At 36.2% G+C, this 26,820-nt stretch overlaps 1 protein-coding gene across 4 annotated transcripts in view; it reads right to left on the bottom strand.

The window, feature by feature from the left end:
- LOC128988211 (uncharacterized) overlaps positions 1-26,820 on the bottom strand; it is a 177,260-nt gene that overhangs the window by 41,028 nt on the left and 109,412 nt on the right. For all 4 annotated transcript variants that reach the window (XM_054409482.1, XM_054409480.1, XM_054409483.1 and 1 more), the window contains one exon: positions 16,811-17,148. In XM_054409482.1, coding sequence (XP_054265457.1) covers positions 16,811-16,966 — 156 coding nt within the window. In that variant the 5' untranslated portion in view covers positions 16,967-17,148. The remainder of the gene's footprint in view (positions 1-16,810; positions 17,149-26,820) is intronic.

Here is a 26,820-nt window from a genome sequence, read left to right as displayed (position 1 = left end):
GATTTAAACTCTGACGTGACCATATTTTGTGTCAAAGAATCAAGATTTAAGTTTCAAGTTTAGGATCTGAAGATGGCAATATATTTGTCGAAACGCGCGTAGTCCTACTGGATTAACAAAACTTACAAGGCAGTCTGCAGGTACTGTAAATTTTTATTGATTAGCTAAACGTGGTTTAGAAAAACGACTACGGTACAGTATGAAATGTTATTTGTTCATGATTAGACATAATTAATTAGCCTTTTTTAGTCATCATGCTCCATGCTAGCTGATGTTCTTACCCTCTGTATTGTTATGCCTGCCACTCACACCCTTAAGCCTCTAACGGAGTCTTTCTTGAGTGCTGTTTACGTTTAGCCAATAGTCAATGATATTACCCAGATGCAGACTTTATAATGTTATAGCGTTCTCGACCTATTAAAAATGTGTCATATTACGAGAAAAATGTCTATAATACTTTTTTTTAAGTGAAAAGCGGTTTTTGCAATACTTGTATCAATTATTATCAATACAAATTACCTATCTTAAAGCAAAGGACTACTTCAATGTGAACGGAACCTTGAGTTATTTAGTTAAATGATTTATCTTTTATTTTAAGTAGGTACCTATTCGCGTCAATAGGCCAATCAACCCAATAGGACGGTAGCCATGCTCAAACAACCACAGTAATTGTATTTATCATTGGTTATTTATCTATGAAGGAGGGTTAAATACAGATTAGTTATTGTAGCAGGTTTGTGTGTGGGGTTTTTTTTAAAGGAAAATTGAATGATCAGAATTTTTTGTATGGTAATATTTTTTTGAAAGGAATTAAAGATTAATCAATATTGGGTGCCATAGTTACAACTATAAAACTTACTCAACTTACAGATCACTAAGAAAATTCCATCACAACACGGTGTCGCCACGTCCACTCACACACTGACTCTGGTCCTGGGGACTGAAGACTGAGCTTCAGCCAGCGATAGCGGGGGAGACGGGAGACGGGTGGGTGTGTAATGTCAGGTGAGGAGGGGAGGGGAGGTGCAGGATAAAACCTTGTGTAACCCATTGTTGTGTGACGTGACAGAACAGCTGTTAACACCTCACGTGACCGGTTAACAGCTGTGTTAAGGGGTAGATTGGAGACCGAGCTTGGATAGCATAAGATATTCCAAATATTTGTGACAAAACGTAAATTCCTTAATAGCTGAAGCTGGGAGTCTGGGCTTGTCAAGTGTGGTTAAAAAAAACGATTTTTTTGTGACAAACAAACCGATAAACCACGTAATCAAGTCAATAGGCCAAAATAAGCTTTTAGGACGCTAGTTATGAAGTAGTAGGTATGTAATAAAAAATACTTGGGATTACAAAAATGTATTGATCTTATCTGAACTTTTGCAAGTGGTAGTAAACCAGGAACATTTTCTTAAAACACTTCAAAGTGTTTTGTACGGTTATTGGTTACGGAGAAAATTTAAAAACGTCCATTTAAAATGCCCATGTTATTTATTCTTAAGGAGAATATTGTAAATTGTAGTAGTTGGCTTGTTTATGGATATATTTTGATTAAACTTGGCCGATCTATTTATTTTATAATAAGCTATTAATATTTTAATAAAAAACACACTATATTAGTTTACCTGTAGCAGCAAAACTAGGTACTCGTTAAACATAAATGTTAGTTTAATAGATTAATTAAAAACCAATCCAAGCAAATGGAAATTCGCTTAGTCGGCAGGTTTGCTGCGGCGGGGGTATTTAAGTTCTTCAAATATGCTACATATTGGTTTTATTAAAACGTTTTATTAAATGTGTTTTAAATTGTGCGATTTGAGTAAGGCGTTTGATTGTGTCTCACACCCAGTTTTGCTAAAAAAAGTTAGAATTCTATGGCATCAAAGACTTAGAGCTAAAGTTTTTTGAAACCTATCTTAAAAACAGAACACGCTCAATGGTTGTAGATATTAATCACGGAGTCCCACAGGGTTCAATTCTCGGACCAGTTTAATTTTAGCGAATTTCCCATATAGGGAATAAGCTATTACCGTAGTACTCATGGTAAGACCTGGACGCGGGACCGATTTTTTTTTCGTTTTGAGGTCCCTAGAGGCCAAAAACACCATCCGTTAAAATTCATATATATATATATGTGTGTGTGTGTCCGTCAGCACGATAACTCGAGCAAAAATGATCCGATTTTGATGAAATTTGGGACAAACGTGTAAACCTACGTTTATTCGAACGAGTTCGAGATCCAGCATGATCGGACCATGGGAACGGGTGTTTACGGGGGGTTTTATGGGATAAAAATAGGGTTTTCCCATTTTTGACCCAAAAAACATAAAATTTAGCAATTTATTTCCAAACCATTTTGTAGAGCTTAAAAAAACAAATAATTTAGTATATTGAAGCGTTATTATGCGCCTAATGGTTACGGAGAAAATTCCAACAAATTGTAAATTTAAAATTCTCATGTTATTCTTATGGAGAATAAGTAAACTGTTGTAGTTTGCTTGTTTATGAACATATTTTGATCAAATTTGGAAAACGTTTTTATTTCTTACTAACTATTAACATTTTACAAAAAAAAAACTGTTTTACCCTCCCTGATGCAGCAAACCTAAGTACTTGTTAAACTAATTCTATTTAAATCGGGAATAAATGTTATATTTTTAAGTAGACATTTCAGTGTAAATCCAATCAGTCAAATGGAAATTCGCTTAGTCTGCAGGTTTGAAGCGGCGGGGGTATTTAATTTTAATGAATGATGTTAGCCAATATGTAAATTGTTTTTCCTGTGTTTATGCTGATGACACTTCCTTGGTTTCATGTCATAGTAACTCAGATGCTCTAATTCATGATGCTCAGATTAACTTTCAGAAGGTTGTTCACTGGTTCACAGTAAATGGTCTCTATATTAATGAGGATAAAACAAAAAGAATGTTGGTGTCCTTAAACAATTAAATGTGTAATTTTGATTCTTCTGATAGTGTTAAGCTGCTTGGAGAAATTATAGATAGTAAATTAAAGTGGAAAGACCATATATATTTTGTGTGTAAAAAATTGTCTAGAGTAATTTGTTTGTTGTGTAATTTAAAGAGATTTGTGTCTGTTACATACCTTAGGATGGCATACTTTGCTTATTTTAAGAGTATTTTGAGATATGGTCTTATCATTTGGGGAACGGTATAGGCATTAATAGAGTTTTAACTAAGCAAAAAAGAATTATTAGAATATTGGCAAATGAATCAAAGTCAGAACAGTGCAGACCGTTGCTTTTACAAACTGGTATTTTAACTGTGATAAATCTGTATATTTTTGAAGTCATTAGAAATTTAAGAAAAAATATTGATAATTTTAGATTTAGATGTGATGTTCATGATTACAATACTAGATTTAGGGACAAAATAGATATTATTAGATGTAGGTTAGCTAAGGCACAAAAATACCATGATTATTTGGCTGTGATATTATACAATAAATTACCAACTTGCCTAGTCAATTTAAGTCTGATAAAATGTTTCTATCTAAATTTTATAAATGGCTACAGGAAAATCCCATGTACTCGGTAGAGGAATACTTTGAGCGAGAAATTGTGATAGTTTAGGCTTGTTTTGTTATTTTGTTCTGAAATGTTAATTAATTATTTTGTCCTTAAATTATTTATGATTCATGTTTAATAGTCCATAAGCCAATACCATGCCGTACCTGACTCACCATATAATTTCTTATTTTATGTAGCTAACTAATGTATTTTAAAATTGACAAGACCTATTGTATTTTGTAATTACTTAACGGTCAATAAAATTTCTTATTGTCTTAAAATCTTTTAAAAAAATGCCAAGTTTTTAAAAGCTCTAAAAAGTAGAAAATAATTTATAAATATATGGAGCGAATAAATACTTGGAGGATTTAAAACGAAAAACGTGGGGCGCATGTTAATTTACGATTATCTTCACCTATTTAACTATTCTTAACTATTGCATGAGCCCCGCGTTTTTCGTTTTAAATTTTACAAGTATTTATTCTCTCCACATATTTATAAATTATTTTCTCCTTTTTAGTGCATTTTAAAACGGGGAATTTTTTAAAAGTATTTTTCTTTATAATTACTTTCTACTTTTTAATCTTTAACGTGTAAATATATTAAATCTATGTTACATGGCCTGTTAATACATAACCAAAACCTTAATATCTATAATCAGATTTTTTATCTTTACTTTGAAACGCTTGTTTAATATTTAGAATCTCTTGGGAGCAGAACCTGTACCTCTTAACCTCTGCTTCTCGGACTGTCAAATTTAAGTTTTTACAGCTGATTTCATTTGATATATTTACATTCTTCCACTGTAAACATGGAAAATTTGGAAACCCATAGGGCGTAGCCCAAGGGAAATATTAAAATTAAATTATATAATATTGCATTGTCATCCATTTGTGAGCTATTTTTTAAGTTCTAGTCTCTAGCTCATCGGAAAGTTAGTTTAACATTGATTGCAAAATTTGTACCGGACAAGAAAGCGAGCTAATAAAAACTTTTTGAAAAACTTAATAACCTATTAATTTACAAAATATAAGACAAATACAGCTAGAAAATTGTTGGACTGCTTTCCTTCTAAGGCTTCATTGCTTTATTTTATTTTCAACTTAGAGTCGATATATAACACGATGAAATTCTTTCGTAAATCCATATGTTATATGGTGTTAATTTATTCCATGATGTTATTTTGCGGCGTCTGAGCCGCGCGGGTTCGCTAGTTTATATATTTTAAACTAAACAATCAATGAAAATTGTTATCAACATATACATCCTAGAGCAATTAGTATTAATCAAATTAATGACAGACATGGTGATTGATCCCCATCGCAATAAACCTATCCCTAAACCTATCTATTGGGTAATTTGCGGCCCAGTCGCTGGTGTTGATTGTGAAGTCCTGTACAGTGTAGTGTATGTATGTACAGTATAGTGTATGTGTATACAGTAGTAGGCGCAACGCCTTCGCACTACGAGCGGCAACTTGGCATGCAGCAATGTAGGTGGCTTGTGTGTTTGGCCATGAACGGCGCTGATTTGAAATTGAAAATTATGTTAATAGTGTTTATCTTCTAGGCAAGACGTTTGATTCTATTCATAGTGGTTATATAGATTTTGTTCTTTTCCATTACAAAACACATGACTGTTTAAAGTCTTAATCGAATCACGCTTAGTACGTGGAAATAACAGCACTCGATTGTGAACCAATGATAAATCTATTCATTGCACTGAAATTGATCTTATCAGCTATAAAAATCGTGATAGTGGCAAGTGTATCAGAAATTCGTAATACTCCCTCTATCTAGGCCTGATGTAATAGTATTAAATACACATTAACATTATACAAATTATTTTATTGATAGATATTTTTAAAAACTGTAGAAAAATTATTAGGTTTAAAGAATTTGAATAATTTTGCTAGTTTTTGTTTGCAACTTCAAACCCGTGCAAAGGACGGGTACTCGGCTAATACTTTATTTAAGTATTGTAACCACCAATCATTATTAAAATTATAATTATATTCATTTTCGTAGACTATTAAACTAACTGCAGTTGCAACGAAACTACTGCAAATAACACCTCAACAGTACTTCCAAAAATAAGAATTAGCTTTTTTGAACTGTTGAGAAATATTTGGAAAAAATATGTATTAAGAGGGGGGAGCAGTGCGTGAAAATGCTCAAAAAATTAACTTTTATTAAAAGGTGACAAAATATTGTGTATTTTGTGCTGTTTAAGAAAATATATAACACTTTATACTTTGGATATTTTCTTACATAAGAAGGAATCTTTAATCCTCCATTAAGATAAATTAAGGAAACTACCCATTTTCCCGGGTTTTCCTGATTTACTAAGCTTGTAATAGTCTTATCTTCAATCAAACTGCATATTTGCATTTAGGATAAAAAACTGAAAAATTTGAGTACCCATAGTCTAATATTGTAAATAAAAATAATTTTCCCGGATTTTTGAAAGAGGGCCCTTCAGGATTCTACTGAGCCTGCCCTTCAAGGGTTCAAATGTGAATATCCGAAAGTTAGTTTTTATAAGTTTAGGTACCATTCTAAAGAAAACTACTTAACTCATCAAGCCCAAATTTTACACAATACTTTCTGTTACCATGGTGAATAGTTTCATGCATTTTTAGAATGTTACCATTAATTTTACTTTAAAAATAAATTGTTTATCATAAAAAAAAAACACAATTAAAAATTAGTAATTTTTATTTAATTTTATATTTTAAAAACTATACATAATTTCTTGTTTATATAGCACGAAATCATAGAAAACAATCTAAGGAATGAATATAAAAAAAATTTAAGTCAATATCTCTAACGGTTTTAAAAATAAATGTACCTATCTAATCACATGTTTTCCCATAAGAATAACATGGGAGTGGTATTCGCGCACTGCTCCCCAGCGTCAAACTTACACTGTAGATTGCTAAAGCTCGCTTGACCGAATGAAACATTCAAAACCGGACTCTTCAGTTATCATTCATTATTGAATGGAGCCACAACTTATCTTCACTTCTCTATATTTGATAGCAACGAAAGGTGGCACTTATGTAAAATAGGCCCGAAATTATACCTTCTCACGCTTCTGAGTCGAAGCAAGGTCCATTATAAGTCTCATTGGCGACAAAATTATTCAAATCTAGATTCAGACTATTAAAACGCCGGAGAAAATCTAGTGGGGCCAGTTAAGTGAAATATAAGGGTCCATTTCGTAGTTAGTGATGGGTTTGATTTAATTGGAGGATATCGCATATTTACGGTTAGAAGTAGTTAAAGTCTGTCTGGGCCTATAGTTTACTGTTATGAATGGCAAAATGAATTAATTACAAGTGTATTTACTACGTATCGTATTAAATATGAACAGTAGTTTCAAAACTAAATAACCTACTTCTAAAGCAGGACCACTGCTTGGAGTCAATATAGTACCATAGATTGAGTATGCTTAATCTATGATTGTACTTCTTCAAATCTATCACAGAAACGCCTAAAATATTTTGTAAGATAAATCACGTAAAGCATTGAGTGGTATTAGCTTTGACTTCCAATAGTCAATCCAATAGTCATAGTCAATGGTATTAGTAGTTTGTACATGGTCTACATGGTCTGAAGCATCAGCTGTTTGTAATGGATTCGTTGTTGTACGAAGATCGTTTAAATCAAACTTTTATTATTTTTACCATTTCATTTCTGAGTGGCTCCACACAATTTTAGTGCATTTCCAGGGGTGGTAAATACTCTTTTTTGCCATCAACCAATGGATGGAGAAGTTAACTGTAAGAAATGACAATGAGGTCTGAGGATTTTCATTTGGAAACAATGTAAGCGGAGTTAGTTGATACAATGCTTAGGTTATCAAACGTTTACACAAATTTCAAAACCAATTTTAACAGTTGTAATCAATCATTCTGTCTTTCGATATGAATTATGACTGGCAACGTCTAATTACTGTACCTACCTACGATTCTAATGAAATGAAGCTTGAAAGAAGTATTACAATAATTGTGATGAAAGTGACATTGTTTCCTTACTTGACTTAACAGTATAAATACCCCCGCCGCAGCAAACCTGCAGACTAAGCGAATTTCCATTTCCCTGAATGTATTTACACTAAAATGTCTCCTTAAAAATATCACATTTATTCCCTATTTAAATAGAATCAGTTTAAAACATACTTAGGTTTGCTGCAACAGGGAGGGTAAAAGTGTTTTTTATGTAAAATGTTAATAGTTAGTAAGAAATAAAAACATTTTCCAAATTTGGGCAAAATATGTTTAAAAACAAGCAAACTACAACAGTTTACTTATTCTCCATAAGAATCACATGGGAATTTTAAATTTACAATTTTTTGGAATTTTCTCCGTAACCATTCGGCGCATTATAACGCTTCAATATACTAAATTATTTGTTTTTTTAAGCTCTACAAAATAGTTTCGAAAGAAATTGCAAAATTTTATGTTTTTTGGGTCAAAAATGGGAAAAACCCATTTTTACCCCATAAAAGCCCCCATAAACCCCCGTTCCCATGGTCCGATCATGCTGGTTCGCGAACTCGTTCGAATAAACGTAGGTTTACACGTTTGTACCAAATTTAATCAAAATCGGATTATTTTTGCTCGAGTTATCGCGCTAACGGACACACACATATATATATATATATATATATATATATATAAATCATTTGTAAATTACCATGGTGTATTAGATTTATTTTAGACACCATGGTGTATTACCATGGTGTCTTTCATATATATATATGAATTTGAACGGATGGTGTTTTTGACCTCTAGGGATCTCAAAACGAAAAAAAAATCGGTCTCGGGTCCAGGTCTTACCGTGAGTACTACGGTAATAGCTTATTCCCTATATGGGAAATTCGCTAAAAAGGATGTAAAACAACATACACAGGTTTTTGAAAACTATAATTTGTATATTTCAGGCCAATTATAGTATAGCAAATTTTTAGTTTATTACCAGATTAATTTAATAATGTAACATAAATGAAAACCTTGAAGTAATTATCATTCCGGAGAGCTCGTATTCCGCATACTTGGCGATGTATATGACCTGTTAATTAGCCATTGTAACTTCAGCTGCGGCCATTAACACGTGCAATTAACAGAATTATAGATGCAAAGGTCACTTACCTTTGGAGGAACTGCGAGTGGTGATGTAGCAGTGTTCCCTTTAGTTGGTATGTTATGTTTTTGTTTAATACGTTTACCAAATTTTCAAGCCAGAAAACTCGGCTTGCCAGAAATAAGAGTTAACTCTATAGCCAGAGCAAGACTGTGTTAGACATGGCATAAATAAGAGTTAACTCTATAGCCAGAGCAAGACTATGTTGGACATAGTCTTTCCAGAAATAAGAGTTAACTCTATAGCCAGAGCAAGACTATGTTGGACAACATAGTCTTGCCAGAAATAAGAGACATTATGGTTTTTTTATGAAAATGTTGCGTATATTGTTCATATGAGGGGTGTTTATTCGACAAGTAGATTAGCTTTGACGATGAAATTAGATCCGTACGGTGCCGACATGGCGAAAGCGAGTGAAGGGTCAGTGTTGGATTGACGAGATTACAGCTTTGTAATGACAACGGTCAGTTAAAGATAGCTCGATCCAGTTTCAAACAACCATGAATGAAACTTCACAATAATAAAACGGACATTGTCAAACACAAAAGTTACTGACTTTTCTCAGAATTAAACCGGCGAGGACGATATAGCCAAATAAACAACACAGATTCGTATACAATACTCAATCTGTCACTACAACCCGAAGCTATCAATCAAGATCTACAAGTCCATTCAACTGCCGCCTCTGGGATCGAGGAAGAACAAATCATCAAGAAATTAGCAAACGTAACAACAGTCCGAGGCTATGTTCTAGGAACTGACGACCCACAGTCAGGGTAGTGGGCAGAGCCGGGGGCCGCTCCAGCCACTCTCCAATAGTTCGGCATAATCGTAAACATTACCAACTGCGTGTTAAATATGCCCTCAGTAACCGAGTCGGAGAACTGGTTCGCATGTCTTTTCACGCGTGTCGAGTTCAAACCCTCCTCCGTCGGTTGTTAAGTGTTCTGTTATCGCGACTCAGTCGTGTTTGGGTTTGGCTGGATCGCTTTCTGATGTTCGCCCGAGAATCTGTTAATGCTCTAATATATTAAACGGGAAGATTGAGAAATCGTAGATTCAATTTGGCTCTATCCTTCGACTATCAACCGGTTTAGAAGATAGCCGTATTATTGTGTATAGTTTTGGGTTCAGTGATGCATCATTTGACATATTTTATTAAATTATGTCATGAGAAATTTCTTATGTACTTAAATAAATGACATAATAATAATAACGGCTTATACAAAAAATAAAATAACAACAATTACTGTTATTGTAAGATTTGTTTATAACTTTAATCCCTGCGAATATGAAATGCTTCAATAAATAATTAAAATGGTGTCACACATCAACATTACTCAACGTATGTTCATAAACAAGCATACAAACATTTTATCCATAACAAAAAGCTGAGAAATTAGTATGCAGGTTAGCTGCCACGGAAATGTTAAAATGGGGGATTTTTGGACATAATCAAGTAGATCACTACTAGATGAAGCCACATAAAAATTTGTATTGAGATATGTTGCGAAATAAGCTAGATATAAAATGTCATTTTCCCCATAAGGATAACATGGGGACAATGTACTGTGTTTACCGCTTCCAATATCTCGGTAACCGATGGACATAGAGCAATGATTGAAATTACCAAATTGTTTGTTTTTTCGAGCTGAATTCAATGGTGTAAGCTAAAATTCGAATATTTTACTCTTAAAAGATATATTATTAATTTAATGAATAGATGTCACACATGGCGGCGATCTTGAATTTACGACGTCATAAAACCCAAAATTCGCAATTTGAAGGTAAACACCCGGTACTACACCATTATGTGACATATAATAAAGAGATTCAACATAGTCCCACCTTCCCTTCACAAAAAATCCCACGGAATACAGTTTGCCCCCCCCCCTCCCCGACTATATTAAACAAAGATCTAGACTAGGTCAGTTATGATCATAAGTTTATCATCTGAGGCAGCTGGCCTTCAAGCCTAAGCCATCGAATGAAGTCACTTGAGATGAAGAACTAAATAAATCAGAAAGCTAATGAGCGAAAGTGCCGATAACCTTACATTATCTCCGAAATTGATCGACGGTGAAAAATGAGGCCTGGTGTCATCAATTAAACGATAGTCATCGGTCGTTTCCCCCACGTTAACGAGCGGGACAGTCGGCTACCGAGTTGCAAAAACCGGTTCTTATCAAAGGTCTACTTGCTGGTGAACTGACTGTACATCTCGCGTATGATATTGAGGTCTAGAGCACGCAGCACGAGTCGAGTACACCAGTACCCGACTGTCAGGTATCAGCATAATCGCTTGAGAATCCCCTTTACAACTGTTGCTATAGTATATTGAGTAATTCGGTTTGGAGGAACAGAGGTTTATACCCTTACTTCCCTTGCAAATTGCAATGCCAACTGACCTTCTGCAGTAATAGCTATAAGATTGTACTTGCACTTGAGTGGATTAACTTTAATACCCTTCACTATTTGGTAATCACACACTGAGTTCGGATTTTTTAAATTTTCATAGTAATGACAACATCGTGTAAGAGTACAATTGAGTTAAAATCCTTATTTTAATGAATTGGATTTAATTAGCATATATTGTATCAGTATATCCTATGTGGTGATGATATAACCTCACATAACTGACACTGCCGTTGCCTCTAAGATGAAGGTAAAGTGGATAAAACATAACACATTTATTTGTTGAATTGACAAACAAACAAAAATAAAGAAACCAACTACAAGCTTATGTTGTGATGAGACGTGGGTGAGGTCTTCTTCCTATTCACATGAAATCATAATCTCATGAAATCCAACAAAGGAACAAATTTAATTAACACTTTCAAAATGTAGACATTTTTTACAAAACTAATTTACATCCACAGCTACTTTAGTCTAAAGCTGGGTTTTCCTAGACGCGGAGTCGGCCAGCGGAGAGCGGACAACGGAGAGCGGAATTGAAATTAACATGGCATTCCGCTCCGCTGCTAGGAAAACAGTAACATTAAATTACCTAAGACAAGCTGAGTCCGCTCTCCGTTGTCCGCTCTCCGCTGGCCGACTCCGCGTCTAGGAAAACCCAGCTTTAAGTTTGATTTATTCTATTAAATAAAGGTTTAAATATACAGACTTTGCAATTAAGGTCTATAAAGAATTCTAGCGAGTGTACGGTGAAAGTTGGTTGCATAAAGCTGGTCCTGAACGTGAACGATCAGATGGGCGTTCAGCCGCAATCGCTATAAATAGAAGGAAACTCTTACATAGAGCAGTTTAGCATAATGTATCAGCAATTTTCTGGAAACTTCTTAAATATCTTGTAGTGAAGAAAGCAAATTAAACATGTTAAGTAACACAAATCTGAGATCACAGGATTTCTCCTATGTTAGCTCCCATAACGAGGAGTTGGCTTTGTAGTGTCACTTAAAAGCAGCCGTTGTATGAAAAAAATAAGAAAATAAATAAATAACGTCTTTAGCCAGCGTACTATCAGATCAAAGATCTGTTTTACATGAAAACTTTTGTCAACTACAACTAATAAAAGCAAAGTAATATTACAAGTTCCTTAGAAAATAAAACTACAGAAATAATCTTTAACATTCTTTTTGAATACTTTGTGACTTTTATGTTTTACTCCTGCTGGCAAAGCATTGTAAACAAGGGGTCCAAAGTAGGAAAAGACTTTTCTCCCCATCTCGGTTCTGACCCGTAGTAACTGCAGCTGGCCTTCCTGGCGAGTACTGCGCTCACAAACCTCAGCTCTTTGTAGCAATTTCTTTTTCAGATATTGAGGATGGTTTTTCAACAGCGTCTTATGAATATGATTGAAGTTTGAAGATCAGAGATTTGCGTAATGGACAGCAAATTGATGATTTATGATTTATAATGATTTATAAAGGAAATGTTATAAATAAATACCAACATTGTCTCCAACTGTTTATAATTGCATTGCTGATTGAGTTGAGATGTTAAGATACTATTATAATAAACTATTATAGTTGCATTGGAAATACCGTTAGTGAGTGTCAGAAACATCCGTAGCAAATCTCTAATAACCAAATCAAAACGACAATGAGTGTTACAGATGATTCTGCCACCGATTTTCAGGTGAAACAAATCATTGGAAGTAACTGGTAGGAATCATTATCTGGGGCGACACTGTGACAAAGTGAACTCAACCCAGTACCTGGAACACTGCAACCGGTTACATGTTCTTTGAAACAAACGATACGACAAGAAACCGTTCCGTACTGGTCACCGGGCCGGAGCTGGAACGAGTAAATTGGCCATTGTATCAGACATCAGATCGTGCACGACTTGTGTGTTCAAGTAGGACTGCAGGTCAGCAATGACTGGAGACTGGTGGAGGTACAGTAGCACAAGGTTCTGTCATAGGTAGTCTACAACTGGCTTTTAACCCGCTATCAGTATTTATCATTAATTGGAGTGCAAAAGGACGCAGTTGTAACTCGTAGTGTTATGTATTTACTGTAATATACAGTTTCCCAAATACCAAGTATCTCCAATAAATATCGTCGTGGTTTGAACTAAGCAGTTATATTATAAAACGGACGCAACATTTGATAGAATATTTTTATTGGGACGTATTAATCTATATATATAAAGCTCAAATATTATTTCATGAAATAAATTGCTTAGAGTACGATGTATTCTAAGTTATTAATTAAGCTTCAAAGTTACTAGTATAATAAGTTCTTATAATGTTACCCCGTGATAATCATGTTTGAAATACAACACCCTGCCGCAGCAAACCTGCCAACTAAACGATCAAAATTCCCATGTTATGCTTATGGAGAGAATAAGTAAACTGTTGTAGTTTACTTGTTTATGAACATATTTTGATCGAATTTGGAAAATGCATTTATTTCATACTAAACTATTAACATTTTACAAAAAAAAAACACTTCTTTACCTTCCCTGTTGCAGCAAACCTAAGTACTTGTTAAACTAATGCTATTTAAATAGGGAATAAATGTGATATATTTAAGGAGAAATTTTTATGTAAATCCAACCAGGCAAATAGAAATTCGCTTAGTCTGCAGGTTTGCTGCGGCGGGGGTATTTTTAAGCTCTTTAAAAAGATCATGAGAGAAATTGGGAAATTTTGTGTTTTGAGGGTCAAAAATGAGAAAAACCATTTTTAACCTTATAAACCCCCCCTAAAACCCCGTAAAACCCCGTTCCCATGGTAGGATCATGCTGGTTCGCGAACTAATTTAAGTTTATCCCACCTTACACCTTTAAACCAAACTTCATCAAAATCGGACAAAAAATACTCAAGTTATCGCATTCACGGACGTGAACGAATATATATTTACATATATAAAAATTTGATCGAATGGTGTTTTATGGCCTCTTGGGTCATCAAAATGAAAAGTAAATAGGTCCCGGGCCTAGGTCTTACTATGCCACCTACGGTAATAGCTACTTCCCTTTATAAATTCGCTAATACATCTATTAAACATTGTATGTACTTTGGACATTACAAATTTAAAAACACACCTTTAATATTGCGCTGCTAAAGTATATTTTATTGACTCATCGTAGGAAATGTTGTATTCCGATAAATCTTAAAATAATGATTCTTCGTCCAAACGGCTATGCCATGCCAGTTAACACCACATTATGCTAATAGTGTAGCGGTTTTGCTCTAAGTGGACCTTTACAAGGTGACCTGGAGAAATGTTGATGTTATCGGAGTGAAAGCAAGGGCTTAACTCCACGCGAATGTGTGCAAATTGCAGACTTTGAGTCGCAACAAACTCTTGTTCGCACCTCGGTCTTCGCTATTATGTTGATGGGACCACCTATAAGAGCCCAGAGGGGTTGATTGGTACCTGCTTGCTACGGTCACACACATCTGCAACCTAGCTTTAATTTGTGCCTCACTCCGCAGTCCTTAGAGTCAAAGTTAACAGCTTGCTATGTTAACATTTAATAAACACTGGACAAACATATTAAAATACTGGTAAATTTTGCATACTCTTATGTACAACGTCCAGGCACATGAATTAAATAGCCTCCGTTATGGCTTTATAAGCAAGAAGTGCGTGCCGAGTTAAATGAAATCAAGAACACAATACTTGTCTTGTATCATAAATTATACTCGTACTTTCAACTATTGTCTCCTCTGATGCCAAGTTGTGCTACCGGACGAGATAACGAGGTGGCGGTGTGAGGTAAGTGAGGTAACCGAGATGTGGCCATCTGAACTTCCAGGGTTGCCCCAGTACAGTACGGCCCGCGATAATTGGCCTTAACCCAATTTATGTGACGATTCATTTGTGGTGCTTATCAATCAGAGAAGTTTGATCAGTTAGTTCTGGCGATTACCTTATATCATCGTAAATATAATTAATTTGGTTAAGCTAAATGCATTTTGAAAAGCTCTTTTACGATAGGAAAATGAATACGCCCCCTAAAGATTTGGTATCACCTATTTAGAATCTACTAATTCAGACATTGGTTCACACTCTGGAAGAAAGCCCCTAAGACCTGAAAAGTATTACGTTTGCAACGATAAACTTTGTCACAATTACCTACATTCTTTCCGTGACCAAAAACCTGCAACGTACAGACCAAAAACCACCAATCAGGGCTAAGGCTAAACAGCACACCAACACCCTCTTTCATTCTTCTTCTAAACCCATCTGAGGTTTTCTTTAAATAATCTGGTTGAGTTTAAAACAGTCCTACGAGTCGTACGATCCCATTGAGCCTTTTAATGGATGAGGTAAACAGGTCATATATGCAGGTTTGCATTACTTTGAATTTTTTGTGATTAGGGCACTTGTCATCATCAACCTAAAATACAATGTTACAGTTACAGTACGAGTACAGGAATCGTGTTCCCGTTTGAAGTCCATGTTGCAGGTTACAGGACACAGAAAGGCCGAGTGCCGAGACCGTTGTTGCCCCACAATACCTTACTTCGGTCGTGATCACAGAGGCGATCGTGCTCGCTACGATCACGTCCGGATCCGGAAGACCACATCAAGATGTACTTAGCCCACTTTCCCGGACCAAATCATAACATCTGCGCGCCCACACATTCTTCTTGTTGCCGTCCTCGGTTTGTAATGTTATCAGGACAACATCATGCCAGTCGCCAATCACCCTGTTCTGGGACGTCCCTCCACTAATTGGCCTTCGAAGTAACAAACTACCGTGTTGGTAATTAAGTTTGGGTTAACTGCCAGTCGAGGATATAACCATCTAGTTTACTATGCAACTATTAATATCGCCTGAGAATGAGGACATCTGCCTTGTTTTGTTTGGAAGCCGTTGTGAAGTTCAGGAATCTGAGAGGTGCAGTTAGTTTTATAGCTTTCTCAGAGGTTTTGAAATACTGTAGCCTACGTGAATGAAAAGAAAAACAGAATAAACAGTTGGGACTTAAAGCTATTTTAAATCCGCTTACATATTGAAGGCGCTTTGCCATTGTCATCAATCTTATGGTACGCTGATATTTTCATATTACAATAACTACCTAAAATGTTAAATGGATCATGGACATAATCAAAAGATTTTACGTTTGCACAAAGACGGACCTAACATTTTGGTGAACATTACTTCACGGTTAACTCGTTAAGTGGCTTTACAAAACCTTGACATTTCAAATGTTTTACTGTCATGTTGGTCGTAAAGCGTTATTTGAAGACAATGGGAGGAAGGTCCGAACTGTGGGTTGACAATCATGGGAAAGAACATTTGCGTCCCGCGTCCTAGGTCCTGTTTACGGGACATACACTCGTGTTGCAAACACATGGAGAATCTGTTGTGCTCAAATAGACCTTCGTACGTTAGGTACACTTTTATTTTCAAATCTTACGTATCTTTTTTATATTTAAACCTAATGTTACTTCAATAGATTTAATTGAAAATCATCCAGAGAAATGGGAATTCGCTTAGTCGGCAGGTTTGCTGCGGCGGGGAGATTTTTTTCTTATGTGGTTTTATTAAACTATCCTAAAGGACCGTAGTTGTTATGGACCGTTTGTTTATATGTATTCAAGCATTCATGATTCGTACGGATTCCCAAGTGGTTCATCGTTTCAGAAACCCGTTGATAAAGATGAAGATTATTCATTCATTTAAACATATACAAATGTATTGTAAAGCTTACCTTGCCAAAGTGGTGGGAAGAGTTACTCGTGCTGGCAGTCCAATGATCAGTCTCCACTCTGGCATGTTCCAACAGTCCAGTGATCTGGTCTAGTCTGGACCACTCCTGTACGTTGCGTCTAGAGAAAGGTCCTCCGGCCCGCTCTACCACCTCCATCTCGGACTACACTGTATCATCGACCTGCAATACAACACAACATGTATGTCAGTCTTCACTCTGGCATGTTCCAACAGTCCAGTGATCTGGTCTAGTCTGGACCACTCCTGTACGTTGCGTCTAGAGAAAGGTCCTCCGGCCCGCTCTACCACCTCCATCTCGGACTACACTGTATCATCGACCTGTAATACAACAATATGTGTGCAACAATATGTCTGTCGGTTCACACTCTGGCATGTCTCATGACGATATTAACTTAATTTTCAATCCACGTACTAACATATGTATCAATATTTCTTTGGTTTACACATTACTAGCACAGAATAAAGGCAACAAACATTTTTTCATTCAATGCACAAGACGTGCAAATGTCAGTAAGCCACTACAATTCAAATTTATCCATATTAAAAAAAAAAAAAAACATTTAACTATTTATTGATTTAATCAATGTAATCATACTCAGTTTTAACACACTTTCAATTAATTTGAAGTGCTTTAAATTAGTTTCCTCCTCGGATCATTGTACGTCACGATCAGCTGTTTATAGACTCATTGTTGATTGCCTGCTGGAGCGACCAGCTGTTTAAATCAGCTAGAAACGAACAAGCAGAAGATCGTGGGCAGCAGTCACGATTTATGGGGAATTTATGGGGCTTATGGGATCGAGATGGGCCCACGCTGGCTTCCTAGAGCCATCCGTTATCGGTCAACACCTGTTTTGTACCTGATCTCCCGTGAAGCCTTGGCGAGTGTAATGTAGGCTTATGAGGCCAAGCTGTGACCTGAATATAACCTTCTTGATATAAGCCATGCTAATATCGTGATACTGACATATTATTTGCAGGTTTCATGATGGCCTTGTTATGTATAAACCTTTGAATATGGCTAAAACAAGACATTCCATCCCCATGTAAAAGTTGTCATTAATTTTAAAATCAAAATAGACATAGTTAATAGATCCACCGACAGACTGTGTTAATGTAAATTACTGATTTCTGTCCAACCAATTCTTGCCATATTTTTAATCAAGTGAAACCAATAGATCGACTTATTGTAAGCTATAGTATCTCGCTTTTCACATACACTATCTCAGTAACAAAAAATAACGTGTAAAATAGCCTTATAGACACTAGCGCACTATGTGACTGGCTTGTTCAAAAATGTTCTGTTTAATAAAAAATGGCATCAGCTTATATATCTATATGGATGAGATGTCTACTTAAGTATACACAAATATAAAAAAAAACTTGGTACACAAACTGTATTGTTAATGATAGATTTTTCCACTCATTAGTGATGCAGTTTATCTCCAGTAAATACTTGCATGGAGCAGGTACCATAGACTAACCATAACCATACTCCGTTGGTTAGTCTGGTACCTGCTCCATGCAAGTAACCATACTCCGTTGGTTAGTCTATGGTACCTGCTCCATGCAAGTAACCATACTCCGTTGGTTAGTCTATGGTACCTGCTCCATGCAAGTAACCATACTCCGTTGGTTAGTCTGGTACCTGCTCCATGCAAGTAACCATATTCCGTTGGTTAGTCTGGTACCTGCTCCATGCAAGTGTTCATACTCCGTTGGTTAGTCTGGTACCTGCTCCATGCAAGTAACCATACTCCGTTGGTTAGTCTATGGTACCTGCTCCATGCAAGTAACCATACTCCGTTGGTTAGTCTATGGTACCTGCTCCATGCAAGTAACCATACTCCGTTGGTTAGTCTGGTACCTGCTCCATGCAAGTAACCATACTCCGTTGGTTAGTCTGGTACCTGCTCCATGCAAGTAACCATACTCCGTTGGTTAGTCTGGTACCTGCTCCATGCAAGTGTTCATACTCCGTTGGTTAGTCTATGGTACCTGCTCCATGCAAGTAACCATACTCCGTTGGTTAGTCTGGTACCTGCTCCATGCAAGTGTTCATACTCCGTTGGTTAGTCTGGTACCTGCTCCATGCAAGTAACCATACTCCGTTGGTTAGTCTGGTACCTGCTCCATGCAAGTAACCATACTCCGTTGGTTAGTCTATGGTACCTGCTCCATGTAAGTAACCATACTCCGTTGGTTAGTCTATGGTACCTGCTCCATGCAAGTAACCAAACTCCGTTGGTTAGTCTATGGTACCTGCTCCATGCAAGTAACCATACTCCGTTGGTTAGTCTATGGTACCTGCTCCATGCAAGTAACCATACTCCGTTGGTTAGTCTGGTACCTGCTCCATGCAAGTAACCATACTCCGTTGGTTAGTCTATGGTACCTGCTCCATGCAAGTAACCATACTCCGTTGGTTAGTCTATGGTACCTGCTCCATGCAAGTAACTATACTCCGTCGGTTAGTCTATGGTACCTGCTCCATGCAAGTAACCATACTCCGTTGGTTAGTCTATGGTACCTGCTCCATGCAAGTAACTATACTCCGTCGGTTAGTCTATGGTACCTGCTCCATGCAAGTATTTAATGGAGGTATAAACTGCATCACTAATGGACCTAACCTACCTGAACTTAATGCCACATTACGTATTACTTATCTTCTTTCAAATCGTATACGGACTACAATAAACTACTAAAATACTAACCGCTCTTGTACACAAATATTTATTTTGTGTTTCAAATAAAATGATAAATTAAACCTCAGAATCAAGGAAATACATATTAGGGAAATTTTGATCCAACGTTTAACAATATTTTAGCGGGACCCTGTTAATCTTTTCATATTTCGTTAAACAAGGTGCTAACTGATGCAATAATTAGGTATAAAAAATTGACAGAAAATGTCTTGCAACTGGCGATAGCAATTTATAATGAATAAAGATGACATCTTTAAAAAAAATAATAAATAAAACACACAGACACTAGTCTAAACAATTAGGAAATACATAGGCTTTTCGATAACAAAGGCGAAAATAATAATAATGTTTTTATTCTGAGATTAATCACAGCGAAGAAAATCGAAAGGAGTACCTATATTAAACGTTATTTCAATGTAACTCGTAATGTTGGTTTATGGAAAAATATTCCATTCCAAGAAGACAAACTGTTGGAAGATAAATTAAACATAAAACTGTGATATTTTATATTGGCAAGGTCTAATTAAATGGCTCTACATCCATCACCACTAACGAATCAACCAAACCTGTTCTAACATAATAAAAAAAAAACATTTAAAAATACATACGGCACCCTTATGGTACCTGCTCAACCAGCATGGAGCATGCATGGTACCTGCATAGTCAATGGGATAAAACAATCGAGGCAAAATTAAATTAGCTTTAACATTCATTTTTCGAACAGATGGGGGCAGGAACTGCAGGCTTTTACCAGAAGATATAAATCCTGGAGAGGTAAGTTCCTCTCAAAGTTATTGATGAGAACAAGGAAGTAGTGGTTACAATGGAAGATGAACAACCATCTGGACCGACCCATCAACGACCAGAGTCATGGGTCGACAAGGCTATAAACATGATTAGCCACCAGGAGTGCTCCAGCCGGGGAACTGTCCCCTTGTACCGTACCAGTAACATCCTGTACTTGATGACAATTAGCATGATATTTACAACAATTATAACATTGTTTTGAAATGTTTCGTAAATAACCGATCATTCTCAGGTCTGCAAGCAATTATTTTTTCCTACAGTCACCCGACAAAGTTGGCTTCCTTGTACTGTTTATAGTACAGAAAGCTGCTAATTGCTGCATATTTATACTTTGCCGTACGGTTTATACTTTGCCGTACGGTTTATACTTTGCCGTACGGTTTATACTTTGCCGCACATCAGGATTCCAACGAAACAACACAAAACAACGTGGTTCTATTATACACGTAATCCGCGTACGCTTGGAAATAGGTTGGCAACACTTAAAGATAATAATACTATGAGCAGCTGATTGACTATTATAAATGCGATTTAACCTGTCATTTCGTGTTTATAGTTTCGGTATTTCTGAACTTTCTGGACTTTTCTTTTAAACGTTTTTAAAACATTCCTACGATCTTAATAAACAAGAAAATACCTTTAAAGCATTTTTTTAGGCGCTGAAACCACTTCAAATTACAAAAACATACGGAACTATATTCTCAAAACGCGGAGCACATTTCTTGCCGAGGAAAAATAGCGGAGTGATACGGACCGCGGGTACTACTTTCTCTAGGGCACCATTTGTTTTGCCAGCTGAACCTAAAAACGTGTTGTATAGTGTTTGAAAGACAAATTATTTATATGCTTTATAGTGACTGTAGGAAAAATATAATGTGTAACACGAGTGAAAAAGGCCTTTGCTGCACTCGAGATCATTCCGCACTCGCCTGCGGCTCGTGCGTTAACATTGCTCTCGTGTGCAGCAAAGTGCCACTTTCACCACTAGTTACACAAATAACTATTTTATTCTCATGTGGAAATTAGTTACAACCGCTTGTTTTATTGAACCACATGCACCACAGGACATTTTGCTTAGCCTAAAGCCTGAACCAACTGGAGTCTACCTCATAAAAAGCTATGGGGAATTCCTAAAACTGATCCTAGTGTCCTTCAACTTGATTCAGTCCATACATTAGTCCATAGAGCTGAGAACTGGGTCATGTCACAGATGTTTAAAACTTACTCTAGACGTATAGATAAGCTTTGAGGAAAAACCGCAAGAAAACACTGCACATGTATAACATTGTGAGCATTAAGACAGAGGATCCGTGTGTGTTCTCATTTGCTAACGTAACGCTCGCGTCACGGAGTGTAACACTGAGTAACGCAACACTGTAACGGTCCGCTGACTGACTGCACATAAAGCAATACAGCGCTGTTCAGTGTTCAGTGTTCACATGGGCGACCTACTGAGCCTAGTACCGTATTTTGTAATAAAAAACTCCCCTCTAACATTATACAAATACATTGGTTCCTAAATTTGTGGTGCCATCTCTGAGATCCTTTATACTAACGAATATTGGTACCCAATCTTCAAGTGGTGTATACATCGTATTCATGACTATTTACAAATTTGTAACCTTTAAAATATAGGACATAGCCCTACATTCTTTGAAAATCGTTTTGTGTATTATAATGATATAGTATATTAACAGTGTTGTAGAACGTGTAACCAAGTATTATGCCAATAGAAGATTACGGAAATCCTAACTGTTGTTTTGATTGTTTTATGACTCAAACAGATGGTTGATTTCCAAAGTAAGTATTCTGCTGGATAGATTACTAAACCAATGAAGGTCACAATTACCACATCAAGTTCGTAATAGATTTAATGGTCAAGTGTAAAGTTGCAATATGGCCCATAAACTGGCCATAAACAAAGGTTACTTTGGTAGCCTTGCTTTAAAACCTCAAGGCCAAATTTGTAAGAAGTAAATTTAATTAGTTGTTAGCAAAATTATAACTTTGACTTAATCTAGCCTTGCACGTTGATGAATCGATATTATACTGTATGTTTGTCTTATTCAAGAGATATATTCAACACCATACTAGTAAAGTTTAAGTTTTAAATAAAAACTCTTAAATTCAACTCTTGTGCCGTTATGTTGTGTAAAAATCATACAATATTAAAAGTATTTAATGTTGGTTCTATGATGAGAGCATTAACGTTATTTGATCTTTAAATATGCGGTTAAAATTAACTACAATGTACAATGTACCAGGGACTTAATTATGGATAATGTCATTTTAACACAAGTCTTGAAAATCGTAAATAGGAATTAGTTATTATTTTTATACATTTTTGTTGTAAACTATTTTGAGAACTGAATATGTTTTCCGATGTGTACGCACGCTATTTTGACAATGAAATTCTTTAGCTTTTATGTTGGTTTTGTTTACCATGTTGTTGAATATGATAAGGAAAATTCACTTTTTATTTGAGGTGGATTACAATATTTAAAATTACTTAAATAAATAGTAAAATCTCAAAATAATAGCTTTATTTTGAAAGCACATTCACGTTGTGCTCCTTATAACCTTGATCACGTGGCTTCGGGGGGTATTTTAATGATATCGATACTTTCAAAGCCGCTACGAGCAACCGATTAACAATTCAACAATTTATTTAAGGGAGGGGCCTTATTGTACTGTAGGGCCCGCAGCCCTGGGAGAGGCCCTGATTGCATCCTCAGGGCCCTGGCTGGGGCCCGTGGGCTCTGATGCGACTCGGGCCCACGCCAGCTGTCTCCGGACTTGCGAAACAGCGGAGGCGAGACCACGTCTATTGCATCATCGATTAATCGATGTTCGACAATCGATTAGTCTATATTGATTTATTGTTGGTTTAATGTCCCGCTACCGATGTTGAATAGGTCATACGCCTCGCACCGGATGTAGCGCCGGGTTCGGCATTATAGTGTAAATATGATTTTGCATTTGGCAGAAGCGCAGTGTTGGGCGCGGTTGTACTTTATGATTGTGGGGATACGAGCTAAAGAACAGTTTGACTGAAATTTTGTCCGGGTTTTAGACTATGAAGGGTAAAACATTAAAGTAAGATTTAGATGACGTTGTTATGAGTTTTGAAGTCGGAGACGGGTTGAGGAATTATCTAGACATATATTTTAATCAGCACATGTTAAGTAGAAATAGGTCCATTCGTGTTTTATCCTAAGCAATTTATCTTATTGAAATATCATCGCGTGAGCAAACATATAAAATCATAATCTGTGAGACATTATATAACTAGTCTAGTATTCATGTAAATTACCTTATTCCTCATGCTTATATTAATGGATAAGTAAGGGCTTTTCTACTACATGAATAAACGTCTTGTGGTAAACAATGCGGTATACCAAACCAATGAATTCATTAACCAAATGTTTATGCGATTGGCTACCTTAACTGTTTGTAATAAATATCTTTTAACTATTACGATTTGTCTATAGAAACCAAATGTCTATAAATTATAGAAATACGCCCTCTTATCTCTCCATTCTTTTGACATGTTGATATTTAGACCCTTTTTCAGTACAGTACTTTCGTTCTGCTATATTTCCAAGTTCATAATTTTGCGCTCGTAAGACTTAGTTTTTTGCTGACACGCGCGTCGTACCTGTCACTATTTGGTAACTTACTTAGTGAGGTGTAAGTTTGTATCACATATTATCATCAACAACATGTTCTCTAAGTACACACAGATTGTGTCTGTATCTGGAGTGAGATTCCACTCAGTCCATTTCTCACACTTCCCACACAATACGCCTCCTCCTCAGGATTCGTGCGAAACCAGTTAATATACGGTAATAAATGTAACATGTACCTAGATGTACAGATTGGGCTGCTACATACACTAGATGGGAGCTGCAACACTACTCTAATCAGCGAAATCGTTGAATTGTAAAACATATTTACTTGGTCGATGTACAATTAATTACTAAACATAATAACATGATAAGGTAATAAACGTAGCCTATTTCTACTTATTTTACACTTACAAGTCGAAAACTCGTCGAAACTTAATTGATTCTATTTGTACGTTTTATAACAAAAGTCATGAACTGACAGGCTATCTATTGTACGATAATATATTTATGAAGTTGGTTGATTTAAATCCTCAAAATTGTTAGGTAAGTAAATAAAGGGTGGGGAAATGAAAGTGCCCCAATTTGTAAGCAGTACAAACTCAATAATATTCACCCTATGGATATAAATAGCACACCAAAACACAGCTTATCTTTTGCCATTTTAACTGAACAAAGTCATTTTTCCATTTCTTTGAGAACGAAATCCTGCAAGTGACGTCCTTGTCCTACTTGACATTAGGCACTTGAAAACTCCATCAAATACTCCTCCAGCATTTCTTCAGGAATCACTTTAGTTTTTGGACAATTCTTAGCTTCGGTTCAAGCAAATCTGTGGGGTGACTTTGAAAAACCTCGAACTTCAAGTAGCTTATTAGAAACCCCCCCCCCCCCCCTCCAAAAAAGGAGCCAACGTAAAGCTTTCAACAACAACAGCTTCCTGGCAAATCTCTTTGGACTTTGAGTTACTGCGACTCACACTCTTTCAACATTTGCTGTTGTACAAAGAGTTTTGCTGCACCCACCGATTATTTTTAAGGTTTAAGCGTTTATCCTAAATAATTTTACCCAGTTCACCATTGTTTTCCGATCTGGAACAGTGCCATGTTGACCAAGGATGGAATGTGGTCCAAACAATCTCTGGGTTTTTGCACAAGAACCACTATTTTAAAAATAGGTTTGCACATCAAAATCTCAGTGTTAATAGCCTCGGGCATAATATTTACTAAAATGGCATTGTTTAATTGATGTTTTAAGCACAGCTGATCATTCGTTGTTGCAACAATTAACATGTGACAGCTAAAACAAATTGTGGCGTTCTCATTGCCCCACCCTGTATTAGTGAACATATTACTGATAATACTCAAAATTTACCTGGTAATAGTCCACTTAACCTTGTTTTTCTACAGGTCCTTCAACATCTAATCATTGGTTTTGGCCCTTGGTGCCATCTGAGTGCCAGCCAGCTCCTCGGCCGACACTGTGTGTTATGTTATGTATGCATAATAAATCAGCTGAGACTGTGATTACACCCGATACTGGCTGGTAATCTAGTTATACCGGGTAATGTTGGGTTTATAAGTGAATGGAAGACCGACCTACACGCAAGACGTCCGGTGTTCTGCTGACCGATATTCGACCTACAGAACGAGCTTTACCGATGCTTTAAGGTATATGGCGGGAACGAGAGCTACGTCGAACCCCAACCTTATAAACATTAACGAGGTTTGACAAATTTAAGCATGTCCAAAGTTTTTAAACACATATCTATGTCTTTAACTAAACAATATTATTATCCATGGGGAACAAAATGCAATGCAATTTCTAGCCCATCCAGCATTTAATATAAATCTAAAAAAATGTATGGCGATGATCCTTAGTATGTCTACACAATAGCCTCAATATCTTGAACCCAAATTTGTCCACAGCAACATTAAACTAAATCCCGAAAGAAAGTCTTGTTTACAATCCTATTCAACCTGTCTGTACAGCGACGTTATAAAATTACATTTTTCGTTGCCTTTCCATGTAAATTAGTATTTCTCTAGAAACTAAGGTCCAGGATGCGATTAGGGGTTTGTTTGATAATTTTTCTACTTTAGATATTGCATAAACTTCATAGAAATTCATATGTATTAACATGTTAATTTCTACATCTAAATGTTCGAAATTCTAAGTAATACATTGTTAGATGTTAAGTAAGTGTTAGATGTACAAGTTATATGCAATAAACTTTTGTAGTCAACTCTTCATCAGAACTAGAAAGCCTACTGACTGTGTTCTTCCATTATTTTGAGGTTATTTTCAGTTTTAACATCACAATGAATGCATTATGATATATTTGAATCCTTTAGACCGTCAGATCTGCCAGGATCTCAGCCTGTAGAGCTACAGCAGAGACAGAGAAAGCATCACTCAATTGCGTCACTCTTCCTTTCCCTCTTGCCTTTCATTTTTCATTTCATACTCTGAATAATCGAACGGTGATTTGCTCTTCACGCCAGGCTCCGCCACACCATGTATCCGGCAGTCGACTTAGTTCAACGAACGTCACTTTTTATTGAAAATAAAGTTAGCCTACTACATTCAAAGTTTTGGTACCATTATACTTGGTATGCAAGAATGTCACTGTACCATCAAACAGCATACACCACAATATGTATCTAGTAAACCTACGTTGTAGATCCTAGGTTGACTTCAGAGGTAGCATCCAGCATGGCCTAGATCTCCAGGACTTGCAGGAATGTCACTGTATCATCAAACTGCATACACCATCACATATGTCTCTAGTAAACCTTGTTGTTGTAGATGCTATATAGGTTGAATTCAGAGGTAGCATCCAGCATGGTCTA

This window comes from Macrosteles quadrilineatus, unplaced genomic scaffold (assembly GCF_028750875.1).
Source record: "Macrosteles quadrilineatus isolate MER2022 unplaced genomic scaffold, UCM_ALF_1.0 Scaffold_2__2_contigs__length_208266976, whole genome shotgun sequence".
In the NCBI taxonomy this organism is placed as follows: Eukaryota; Metazoa; Arthropoda; class Insecta; order Hemiptera; family Cicadellidae; genus Macrosteles; species Macrosteles quadrilineatus.
The sequence above is the reverse complement of the archived record's forward strand: the minus strand, read 5'-3'. Positions and strand labels throughout refer to the sequence as shown.